The sequence below is a fragment of the Rissa tridactyla genome, chromosome 21, assembly GCF_028500815.1.
Source record: "Rissa tridactyla isolate bRisTri1 chromosome 21, bRisTri1.patW.cur.20221130, whole genome shotgun sequence".
Classification (NCBI taxonomy): domain Eukaryota; kingdom Metazoa; phylum Chordata; class Aves; order Charadriiformes; family Laridae; genus Rissa; species Rissa tridactyla.
In genome coordinates this window covers 6,192,214-6,204,626 of record NC_071486.1, presented here as the reverse complement: position 1 = coordinate 6,204,626, position 12,413 = coordinate 6,192,214, and the positions used below count along the sequence as shown (strand labels likewise).

Here is a 12,413-nt window from a genome sequence, read left to right as displayed (position 1 = left end):
CAGTAACAAACAGCAATTACAGAGAGCAAACAGTGAAAAAATAAGTACTTACAACTAATACCACTCACATGAAAAAACTGCTAATGCATAAAGTTAATTGAATGCCTACTATAAGCTTCATTCTAAACAAAAGAATTGAGAGAACTAGTAAACACACATACATACAAATTGCCCTCATTCTCACAATTCATTCTTAAAAAAATAACAGGAACATTGTAAAATTTTATTTCCCTATTTTTTTAAAGCATCAAGCTCTCCTCGCTCTCCCAGCTCCCTTTTATACCTTTATCCCTTGAAATACTCTTCCTGCTTACCCCTACCCTGAACGTTGTACAACACACAGCTCTGCAGGTGCCCACAGGCACCTCTCACCAGGGCCCACATTGCTCCCCCTTCCTCTGCTTACTGGAGCCACCAGCTTTTATCCATATCATACCAGGTGTTCTGAATCCAACCATTAGCTGTGTCAGCTGCAAAGAAATGACCTGTAGCTATAAAAATGTCTGAGCCAGGCTGATACCCAGTTAGGATTCTTCTTTTAAGAGGATTGGAGCAACACTGATCGGGAACAATAGACTCCTCATTATAATAACACTAAGGCCCAGAGGGATTTAAACTATTCACTTTTTTCAAATTTGTTTTTTTAAATTACTTTGCAAAGAAGAGTTTGTTATATAGAAAAATACCACTTAAGAATCAGTCTGAAGTTTGATATTGCAGAACAGTAAAGAAATCCTTATCCTTTTCTAAGGATAGGGCTTGCTCTGAACCTGCTCGCACCCGTAAGTAACCCCTGGGTGGTATTGTATGTGCGTGTATGTACCCATGTGCCAACTGCAGGAGTCTAGCACAGCTTTGTGCTTCTCTACATAAGGATGCCCAGGCAATGCATGGTTTCGCTTGAGAGTTTTAGCCAGAAGAGGACCTAGGCAGTGCTGCAGGAGTATGGAGATGGGTAGGAAGGACCCGAGGCATTGTCAGAAAGGTTAAGACTGCTCTCTTTCAATGAAAAAGTATATTTTTATCTGATAATGTAGAAGAATCCTGCTTGTCTATCTTTGTGCCTAGAAGAATGCAACAGGACAAAAAAACCCTCAATCTTTCCTTTTGTAAATGCTTCAGATGAAGTTCAGCCCCTGAATCTAAGATCACTTGTCTGCAGCGGAGCAGCTTGAGGTCTGGCTCATTGAAAAAAGTTGTACTGGCTCTATCCCCGGTGTTTGCCCTTAGCTAGACCTACTTGAAAGAAGTCTTTGGCAGCCACAGTCACGGTGGCATTTATGAAATAGTTCTGTTGCATTCTCCATTTCCCCATGCTCTGTTACGCATGCCATGTAAAGAAATAGGTTTTTCCCCTCAATGATATTTCTTGAATTGTCTTGGCTAATATGTGTTGAGGGCGTGGGTTCTCTCTCTGGGTCACAAACAGCTTTCAAGAAGCAGAGGTGGTGCTGGGACGGGGTGGGGAGGGCCCAGCCGCAGAGCTGGGGGTTCTGTGCGCGGGTGCGAAGCCTCCTCCATTTCGTGCCGTGCTCCTGCACCGGGGCTGCTGTGGAATGCAAGCGCCGAGAGCAGCCAGCAAGACTCCACATGCCCAGGACGTTGTCTTGCCTCGTTGCATAATTTTGTTTTGCCTTATGGGAACTCAGTGATCTGTTCCCAGGAGAGAAAATGGTTCCCCTTTGTTTTGATGACTACAATCTTTTCCAGCTGGAACAAAGAACTGCAGGAGACCGGGGTTACAAAGCCTTGTTGGTGCTACTGCGGGTATCAGGACATACAATCGTCTTGATAAAAGTACTGATGTTAATTTGGCACCGAAATAAATAAAATCCCATAGCTCCTGGTATGAAAGTTCCTCTGTATATACGCTCTGTCCGAAGCGTGTGCTCTGCAGACTGTAGCGACAGAGCTGCTGTGTCTCAGCCAGCACACTGTCACCTATAAAGTACAGTTTATCAGCCAAAGGATTTCTTCATTTGATTTGAAAAAAGATGCAGGTAGAGGTAAATATAAGCAGAGCTAGCTAAAAATAATAATGATTTCTAGAAAACACTGCCGTAAAGAGGTTGGTGCTATTTGGCTGCCTGAAGGGTTAGGATCGGTGCTTTATGTATTATGTCAGAGCGAATGCTTTGGATGATTAGTTGCAAACAGGTAACATCTGATTACATGTCCTGCCTAATGAGCTATCCCTAGATTATCACCTATACAGCTCAAAAGCTGCGGAGTTTCCCAGCCAAGAGCATGGAAAAAGACAGCTTATTTCCCGTCGGTTCACAACGCAACATGCTGCCACACGCTTCAGCAGAGCCTGGTAGAAACTCAAGGGAAAAAAAACCTAACAAACCCTATAGAGGCCTGGGAAGACTCATTTGTTTGGGATCTGCGTTACCGCTGGGTGAAGGCAGCAGAGGCCGTAGCGAGGGCGGCAGGGCGCAGGCAGGCACCGCTGCCCGCTGCGAGAGGACCAGCCTCAGTGAAACCAGAGGCAGCACTAGATCCTTTGCACACGCTGGAGTGTCCCTCGCCTCGTTTTGCCGCGTTGCTCCATTGTTTTAAATACCCCAGCCCTGACCTGCCCTAAGACCCCTCTGGTGGGCTGGGCGATCCAGTGTCCTCGCCGGGGACCGAGGAAGGGCGAAGCTCTGCCCAGGGCTGCTCCCAGCCTCTGCCGCAGACAGCCTGGGCGAGCATGTGGCATCACCGTCCGTGTCTGCTTCTGAGCATCAGGCCACAAAGGAAAGCAAACCTGAAGCATCCTTAAATTTCCCCGTCGTCGCCAGGCGGGATGGACACGTGGACTGGAGGAATGCAGGGAGGATGAATGGCAGCTTTTGTGCTGACCCATCTGAGGAGAGATCAAAGATCCCTCATACCCTGGCCGGGCGTTCAGCCCAGCGTCTTTCTGCATCTCTTCCCAGTCGCTCACCACAATGGCCGTGCCGTTGCACATTTTCATACGGCAGGAATAACAACACAGTAGAAGGTAGCGTTACAGGAGCAGCTCTCCCTTGTTTTGCATATCAAAAATGGTCAGGTACAACAAACCAAAGCCATCTAAAATCCACCACTGCAGTGCTATCCCACAAAGAAACCCCACTAACCTTCCAGTGTCACCTATTGTCTTTTGCTTGTTGCCAGAAAGATTTTATTATGTGCTGACAAACTCCTGCTAAACGTTACCTCTGCGTGGCTACACTTCGGTGATGAATGAAGCCTGAAACACTTATCCTGCACGACAAACTTTCAATAAAAATGCAGAACTACATTTTCACTGTGTGTGAAGATTTTAAAAATTTTGCATAGTTCCAAAGTCTTGGCATAGGATTGAGCTTTGGATGTAAGTCAGCTTTTCCAAAATCAGGAATCAGCACTATCCGTAGTGTTCATGATGGGAAAGAGAAGGGAAATTCCCAATGTTTTTTTCTGCTTCATTGAAACTGAATAGCAAAGTATAGTATGATCTCCTGAAACCAAGATTCACCACTGAGTCATGGTTCTCCACCTACGAGGAAAAGAAATGAAACGTGAGGCTGGCGGAGATCGCAGTGGAAGGCTGTGGCCAGGCCGGGGGCAGATGCTGTGGAGCCCCCTCGCAGCCCCAGGTAGGTGTGTGTCGGGGGAATGGAGAAGAGGAACATTTTGATGCTTTTCAGAGAAAACTTAGGTGCCCGTGGCTTTGTGTTAACCCTAGCCGACTTGAAGTTTTGCCGCTGCGGATCATCTGGGCCAGATACGCGTGGAGCCGCGAAAAAAACCCAGGAACTTTCTGTTTTCTTTCCTAAATATTCCATTAGAAGGAGACGAGACGCGGTAAGACGATGGGGGCGCTTGCCCGTGAGACCTGCAGGGGGGGACGCTCACGGAGCGGTCCCCCGCGGCCGGGGGAGGCGAGACGCGGTGCGGACCCCTACCCGCGGCCGTGGGCACACGCGGAGCGGACCCCGCCCGGGGCGGGGGGACACGGCGCGGAGCTCCCGCGCAGGGCGGGGGGACACGGCGCGGCCCCCCCGCGGCCGTGGGCGGGGCGGGCGCGGCGCGGCTGCGCCGGGCGCACCTGGGCAGGTGAGGGCGGGCCGGGGCGGGCGGTGCGTGTGCGCCGGGCCGCGCTCCCCTCGCTGCGCCCACGCGTGGGCCCCGCGGGGCGGCCGAGAGCCCCCGCGGGCGCGGAGCCGGCCCCCGCCCGCCGCAGGGGTAAGTTACGCCAGGGGTGGGGCGGGGGGTCGCGGTGCCCGGGACGACCGGGACGACCGGCCCGCCGCGCCCCGGGGATCCGCCTCGGGGGACGGCGGCGGGCCCTCGGCGAAGTCCGTTCCGCGGGGGCTGCTCGCCGGTGCCGTGCCGTGGCGGGCGGAGCGGGGTCCGTGGCGGCGGGGGTCGATTTGAATTGGAAAAGCGTCTCGGCGGGGACGCGGGTGTCCGTGGGAGGGATGGCGGCGCGGGGCCCGCGTCCCGCTGCGGGCTGGGAGCAGGGACGGCGGTGCGGGGGGGTCGCGGTCCGAGGGCAGCCGGGAGGGTAAAACCCTTTGAAAATGCCTACTTATTGCTCCTTCCCCATCCGCTCCCGGCTGGGGCTGTACTAGCCCTAGGCTACGTCTTTCAAGTTGGCGTAAACCGGAGCCTAGAGTCAGGGCAGGGGTAATATTTGCCCCCCTACCCCATTCACCCACAGCTGTTTTCAGACCAAAGCTGGTTACCCCCCCAAGAACCCAAATGATCTGTAAGAACTCACACCCCTTCCAACTTCAGGGGCAGTCCCGGCATGGCAGAGGGCTGAGGGTACCCGGTTGGGGCGCAGGATCGTGAGTTGCAAGAGTTAATTGTGCGCAAGGCGTGTCGATCGCCCTGCACGGGTGGCTGCCACAAAAGTGATGTAGGGATCTCGGAAAGGTGGGAGCTATAGGTTCCCCATGTAGGAAGACGATTAAGCATTGGACACTTAGGTGGAAATTCATCCTGTTTCTCTGTGGGGATGCTAATGTTAAGGGTTGAGCTGCTTGCCTTTGAAAAACAATTAATACAGATCCACTAAATACAGGATAATGTAATCAAACAGAGGTAATGAGCAAGGGACAAGGTCTGTGGTATCGCAGCGATGAAGCCAGAGAAGACCCTTCCTTCTTCAGAGCTTCATGACGGGGTGGAGTGGGATCACTGAATTCGCTTGGGTGCGCAGGCGGAGAGTGAAAGCATCTGTGTGGCGAGGCCGAGACAGGCTGCAGGTCGCCTTTTCCTGGTGCGCCGTGTGTTGTGACGCTGCTGGCACCGTGCCGTGGCCCCAAGAGCCACCACAGTTAACTGGGGCTGTCCCTCACCTTGGTCACTTGTTTGTGGCTGTCGGGGAGGTGGCTGCAGGATGTCTACTCATTCCTGGGTCTGCTTGAGTTGTTCCTGTTGGGGTGAACGTCTCCCCTCCAAGGAAAAACATATGACTTTATTATTAATTGGGGTACAGCGAATAATTACATCACTGACCAGAGATGCATTAGCAGCACAGGGATGTGCTTATTACCCCCTGAACCAGATAGCCTGAGTGGTAATAAAGCAAACCGGAGGATTACAGGTTCCAGCATCCTTCCATTTAGAGGGCCGGAGCCCCTCTGCTGTGAGGACCCGCTGAGAGAGCTGGGGGGGTTCAGCCTGGAGAAGAGAAGGCTCCAGGGAGACCTTCCAGCCCCTTCCAGTCCCTAAAGGGGCTCCAGGAAAGATGGGTAGGGACTTTTTAGCAGGGGCTGTTGCGACAGGACAAGGGGTAATGGCTTTAAAGAGGGAAGATTCAGTCTAGATACAAGGAAGAAATTGTTTATGCTGAGGGTGGTGAGCTGGCCCAGGTTGCCCAGAGAGCTGGTGGACCCCCCATCCCTGGAAACATCCCAGGCCAGGTTGGACGGGGCTCTGAGCAACCTGATCTACTTGAAGATGTCCCTGCCCATGGCAGGGGGTTGGACTGGATGGCCTTTAAAAGTCCCTTCCCACCCAAACTAGTCCCTGACTCTACGATTTCTGGGTATGTGCACCAAGGAGTCTTGAGTGAGGGCCAAGCCTCCCTTGGCAAATCCAATTAACAGCGTGAGGACGTTCCCCAAGCTCACCCGTGCAGCTCCCGGGGCGGGAGCAGCCTCTGGCATTAGTGGACCCCACTGGATTGAAGTTGAAGGTTGTAAGAGGCTGACTCACCGTCTGAGCCAAGCAATGGGATTCAAGTCGATTTGCTCTCGGTTATTGTGTCAACAAGTCATTGGTGATAAAAGGTCATAAAGCATTGTAATGTCGCATATTGACAGACGCTGTCTGTGATCAGAGGGACAATTCAGACCTCACACGGCAGCGCCAGCGCACCCTCCATGTGACTGAATTTATTTTGTTTGAGAGAGGCATGAATTTTTCTCCCTGGTGTGTGGGTCTGAATTTGCTCTTGGTCTTGCAAATGTGTGCGTACACAGCGTATGTTACTAGAAGCAGAGGGGGCTGCTTGTAGGAAAGTGAAGTGTAAAAGAGATTGTAGAAACAAGTATTAGTTAGGATTTCTTTGTTACAGGGAGAAGTCACTGTTTTCCCCTTTGCAAGGGAAATCGATACCCAGTTTTGGTCTCAATTCTAAATCCAGGATTAACCTGGACTTTGTGTCTTTGCAAACACACTACTGAAACTTCAATTCTGGTAGGATTTTCAACGTGGATAACCAATACAGCAGTTTCAGAAGCACACATGATTTTGATGATTGCATTGTGATCCTTTGCAGCTCCTGGGAAGCAGTCTCTAATGTCCCCAGGTCCTTGACTAAGTACATTTTCAAACTATTATTTAAAGATGATTTGCAATTGAATGTGAACATTTTCTTTGCTTAACAGATAAAACAAGTTGTGTTCAGATTAATTTTGTGTGAACACTTGCATCTGAATGGGATCTGCAGGTATTTGAACAAATAAAGCCTGTTCCTAGACTAGTTCCTGGATAGGGTGTTTGAATCTCCTCTATCTCTGCCACTAGATGCATTTTGCAACTCCTGCAGCAGTATTCAGAGCTTATGGCAATGGTTTTACTTATCCTGTAGCTGCTTTATTAATAGGAATATTTATCGCTTCTCACATCTATTTCAAGATTTACAAATTAATAGGGGAGATGGACCTTCTAAGCACACGTGTGGCATAAAAGTCCCCTCCTAAAATCTAAAGATACCAAATGCTGTCTCTTCCTGCAGAGGGACAGTCGTTAGTTTTGTTTGTTTGGCATTGTATCTGTTCTGCACAAGAAAAATATTATTAGTTGGTTGCAAATGTAGTAGGAACGCGGGGCTACTTAAACAACACCACATTTGATCAATTAACTGCAGCGTTGTTTTTTTTAAAAACCTAAACATTAAGTCAACATCACTTGATTTTTAGCAGGAGTGCAGGCAGACTTGCAGTTCATGTCCTTCTGGATAAACATCCTGGTTATTACAGGTCAGTGGTGTTTGTGAATGATTATACTGCATTCAGAGCATGCATGAAAAAGTCATGAAATGACTTTCAGAGGGACGTCTGTCTGATCAAACAGTCCCCTCCGCTTCAGCCTGAGCCTTCCACCTTTACCTCAGCTGGGGCAAAAGCCTCTGATTCGGCACACCTTAGTTTTTCTCCTCCTGGATGCACGTCTGAGACGACTGAAGAAGAGCTAGGTCAGACAGGCCCCTTTGCTGCGGCGTACACGGAGGCTTTTGAAATTCTGCTGCCTGTTCTTGCTGTGGCTTGTTTGTGGCTTTATCTCCTGCGCAGCGTTCACAGCTCGGTTTGACTGGGGCTCGCCCTCCGTGTGCTCAGCTAACACAAATAACGTGCCATCTCTACTTACTGGAATATTTAATAGTAAGTTGTTCTTGTAACAATTATGGTCCCCGCTTTGTGACGTGTTTGTAACCCCTCCCAGCAGAAGAGTCATCTCGCTGAATCTGAATTAGTGGTTTCAGTGTGCAGTAGCATAACAAACAATAGCACTAACACTGCATAGGGTCCTTTTTCATCAAATTAACTTTTTTTTTGTAAAGAATATGAGTCTCAACTGACCTTTAGCAGTTGGTCTACTATTATCCCTCTCTTTTGTAGACAATGGCGTTGCACCCGCGAAGAGTTCGCTTGAAGCCATGGCTGGTAGCCCAGGTAGATAGCGGTATGTATCCCGGCCTTATCTGGCTGAACCGAGAAGCCAAGCGGTTTCAGATCCCCTGGAAGCACGCAACTCGGCACAGCCCGCAGCACGAGGAGGACAACACCATCTTCAAGGTGAGGGAGAGCAGAGCTCGGATATACCACGGCTCTTAAACAGAGACAAAGGGTTGAATTGTTGGCCCGGGAGCTGTTTCCAGGCACATTTTGTCCTATTTCTTTGACCTCAGAAAAGGCACTTTTTGCACCTGGATGCCAAGCTTGGCACTGCCTGAAATGGTGTTGAGTTCTTTAACCCTTTCCAACCACCAGATGCCAGCCGATGTCTGTTTGTGTGGACTCTGGAACATTGCTGCTATTTGCTTCATCTGCTTGGTTTAGGATGTGGTAGTTGGCTTGTTCTTAGCAGCAAACCATTAAACACTGTTACACCGATCTTAAGACGTCCACCGCAAACTTCCAATACTCATCACTGCTCCCCTTAATGTTGTTATCCCAAGGGATTCATTATAACTCCTACGCTCCTTTGGGGAATCTCTGACCTCCTCTGCCTTGGAGGGATCGTGGACTGATAGTCTGATGTTGGGGTGAGTGAGGGAGAGGGCCAGCTGGATGTCTGTGGCTGCTCTTCCGCTCCGTTTTAACCGAGTCCATTCCTCCTAGGCAGGGCATGGCTTGCTGTCAAAACTGACTTTTGGTATGGAACCTGAGACACCTAGAGAAACTCAGTGCACAGTCTTGTACAATTTATCCTTTCTTAACTTGTATGAAGATGCATGCTCAGAATTGCTAATGTTTTTTTGAAATTTGAATTTACATCTTTTTTTCCTCCCCTTTCTTTCAATGGAAAAAGCATTAAAGCAGGAATGTCTGTTGTTATTATCAGAAGAGCTGTAGTTAAGACTTCTGCAAGAGAAGGCTTTTACAGTGAATTTGTTTGGAAGTTTGATTTCTGATAAAAGCTGCTCTGTTGGGAGGGCTGGACTGAGCCAGTGTACTTTGTCCCCAGGCTTGGGCTGTGGAAACGGGAAAGTACCAGGAAGGAGTCGATGAGCCAGACCCTGCAAAGTGGAAAGCCCAGCTCCGATGTGCTCTTAACAAAAGCCGGGAATTTAATTTGATATATGATGGCACCAAGGAGGTGCCCATGAATCCTATTAAAATTTATGAAGTGTGCGATATCCCGCAGTCCCAGGGATCAATCATTAATCCAGGTGAGGGCCTCGCTGACACAGGGCTGGTTACTGAGCAGGCCTCGTCCAATGCAAGTTCCTTTCTCTCCGCGGCATTAACTCTCAAGCTGCCTTTGTGCGTGGCAGAAAGCAGCTGCTGTGTGTAAGCCCCGTTGCACTGAAAGCAGGAGGACTTTGAACCATAGTGTGCCTGTACTAAAAAAAATAAAGCTGTACACTGTTGCGTGTTTTCTGCTAAACAGGCCAATGTTGGCAATAGTTCATCTGTTTCCTTAGCTTTCTAGAATTATACTGAACTAAATTGAAAATAGTATGTTGTACAGATCAGATTTTTCCTTTTTTAAAAAAATTACATTCAGAAAATGGGTTTGGAACTAGACAATCTTTAAGGTCCCTTCCAACCCAAACTATTCTGTGAAAATACACAAGTAAATTTCCAATATTCTGCAAAGCTAATACGAAGTTTACAATATTTTTTCAAGAAATGCACTGCCGTGTTTCACCCTGATCGACTGCCCACAAAGATGTGCTTGTTTGCAGGTTCCACTGGCTCAGCTCCATGGGATGAAAAGGATAATGATCTTGATGAGGAAGAAGAGGAAGAACTGAATCAATCTCAGCATGTCCCTATTCAAGAGACATTTCCATTTCTTAATATCAATGGTTGGTGGCATAGACTAATGTATTGGTGAAGGTATTTGCTTGTAAATTGGTGCACGCTTGAAATAAAAAGTTATTGAAGAATTGTTTCCTTTCTGTAGATTCTCCAATGGCTCCAGCCAGTGCAGAAAACTGCAGCCCTGAAGCTGTGTGGCCAAAGAATGAACCTCTAGATATGGAAATGCCCCCAACTGCGCTGCAGCATGACTTCTTCAGCAGCCCTGAGCTCTGGATCAGCTCTCTGCCAAGTACGTATATGAATTTGTAGTGCTTCTGTCGTTGCACTTTAAAAAAAAAAAAAAAAAAAAAAGTGTTTTGACTTTTTTCCTGTGGCTGTTTGCTTGTTAGCATGGAGAGCTGTGTATAGTTTAAACACCTCTGTGACTGTAAGCGTGAATTGTGTGGCATGTCTCTTCTGCTGATACAGTACACACAAAGGTCCAGGAAAAGCCATACTGACAGTTTCTCTCTCAGTGACAGACCTAGAAATCAAGTTTGAATATCGAGGAAAGGAGACTGGACCAACGACGACTGTAAGCAACCCGCAGGGATGCAGACTTTTCTACGGAGAGCTGGGTCCTATGCCAGACCAGGAAGAGCTATTTGGGCCTATTAGTTTGGAGCAAGTAAAGTTTCCAGGAACAGAGCAAATCACCAATGAAAGGCAGAAGGTCTTCACAAGTCGGCTGCTGGATGTTATGGACAGGGGACTGATCCTGGAGGTCAGCGGCCATGCCATCTACGCTGTCCGGCTCTGCCAGTGTAAGGTGTACTGGTCTGGTCCCTGTGCGCCTTCCTCTACCACACCAAATTTGATCGAGAGGCAAAAGAAAGTCAAACTCTTCTGTCTGGAAACATTCCTAAGCGGTAGGTAGCTTCTGCTTCTAGAAAATAGCTTTGCATAGTGGTCTGTGCACTTGGTGGCACTATTGGAAAGGGTGGTCTGCACTGGGTCTCAGACTGGATCCACCTGTTAGTGTGCTCTTGCATGGAGCCTGGGTAGGGGCCACTGCTTCCCCGCCTTCAGTGGCCATGGAGCAGGTGCGCATCAGAAGGAAGTGAATGTGCACTCATTTAATGCTCCGGAAAACATTGGTGGGCATTGCTGTTAAAGAAACGAGCTGTAATTGTGTACGTGTAAGATGTGGCTCTGGCAAAGGACAGTGTGTAGGTAAGATCTGGGATGATATAATGAGGTGGGATGTGATGAGTGTTTCTAAATGAAGAGGACAACCCCACAGTGTTCTGCTTTTCTTCCTAGAGCTCATTGCCCATCAGAAAGGACAAATTGAGAAACAGCCACCATATGAGATCTACTTCTGTTTTGGAGAAGAATGGCCTGATGGAAAACCCAGGGAGAGGAAGCTGATTGTGGTTCAGGTAAGAGCTGAAGTGACATGCGCCAGCCTTGCTGGGCCGTGCGTTGGCTCTGGATCAATGCCCACGGATACCAGAGACCTGTTCTTCTCTGTTGCGGTTACTGACACCGGGAAATCCCAACAGGGCTGGTGGGTTTTGTCATGGCAAATAACAAACACTACGTGTGCCAAATAGCTTCGGTCTGCGAGTGCGCTTCAGGTTATTGTGGAAACCATCCCTTGCATGCAGGGCAGGGGATTTCTGCAAAATAACAGGAATATACCATGCGACCGTTAGGCTAAAAAAATTGACTTTTTAAACAGGTCATTCCAGTTGTGGCCCGGATGATCTACGAAATGTTTTCCGGTGACTTCACGCGCTCCTTTGACAGCGGCAGTGTGCGGCTCCAGATCTCTACGCCCGACATCAAGGACAACATCGTGGCCCACCTGAAGCAGCTGTATCGCCTGCTGCAGAACCACCAGGAGGGGTGGCCCATGCAGGCCCCCGCCATGCACATGGCCCAGCCGCTCCCCGCACAGTGACAGGCCCTCTGCTCTGCCCCATGGCTTCTCATGTTGTACATATGGAAAAGTGTTTCTTAACGAGTGCCTTGCCTAAATCTGAATAAAATCTGTAAATCTGGTCATCGGATTCACTTTCAGCAGTCCGTGGTGCTTTTGGTTTCAAAGTGTTTAAAACAGAGGGGATTGCAGGAATACCTCTGGCTCCTGTTTTCAGCTGTTTGCCGTATGAATCAGATTTTCAATTCTGTAAAATTTTTTTTAATCCGCTATTGATAACATTGTATATAAATACTTGATCATTAGATGGGGGGGAATTAATCTGTGCTCTATTAAAACCACCTGGAGAATATTGCTGTGTCTAGCTTTATTTCTCTCTTTAGCTGCTTTGTAGATGGGAGCCTGGCACTTCTTCCAGTGTGCTTTTTTAATTTTTATTTAATATGTATGTATACACACAACAAACACGCATATATGTGTAAAATAAACACCTGAGGCGGAAAACACACTCTGAAAGCTGAGGGGAAGGG

At 48.6% G+C, this 12,413-nt stretch overlaps 1 protein-coding gene across 5 annotated transcripts; it reads left to right on the top strand.

Moving 5' to 3' along the window:
* Positions 1–4,098: 4,098 nt before the first annotated feature.
* Positions 4,099–12,398, top strand: IRF6 (interferon regulatory factor 6). Of its 5 annotated transcripts, none has more exons than XM_054181106.1 (9): positions 4,099–4,197; positions 7,392–7,448; positions 8,088–8,264; positions 9,157–9,361; positions 9,881–10,003; positions 10,102–10,248; positions 10,475–10,867; positions 11,262–11,380; positions 11,683–12,397. In XM_054181106.1, the coding sequence occupies exons 3-9, from the start codon at positions 8,091–8,093 to the stop codon at positions 11,902–11,904; spliced, it is 1,383 nt and encodes a 460-aa protein (XP_054037081.1). In that variant the 5' UTR covers positions 4,099–4,197; positions 7,392–7,448; positions 8,088–8,090; the 3' UTR covers positions 11,905–12,397. The 5 variants fall into 5 exon arrangements, with proteins under 5 accessions (XP_054037081.1, XP_054037079.1, XP_054037083.1 ...); XM_054181104.1 differs by having other exon boundaries at positions 4,105–4,197; positions 7,389–7,448; XM_054181108.1 differs by lacking the exon at positions 7,392–7,448 and having other exon boundaries at positions 4,179–4,197; positions 11,683–12,398.
* Positions 12,399–12,413: the final 15 nt, after the last annotated feature.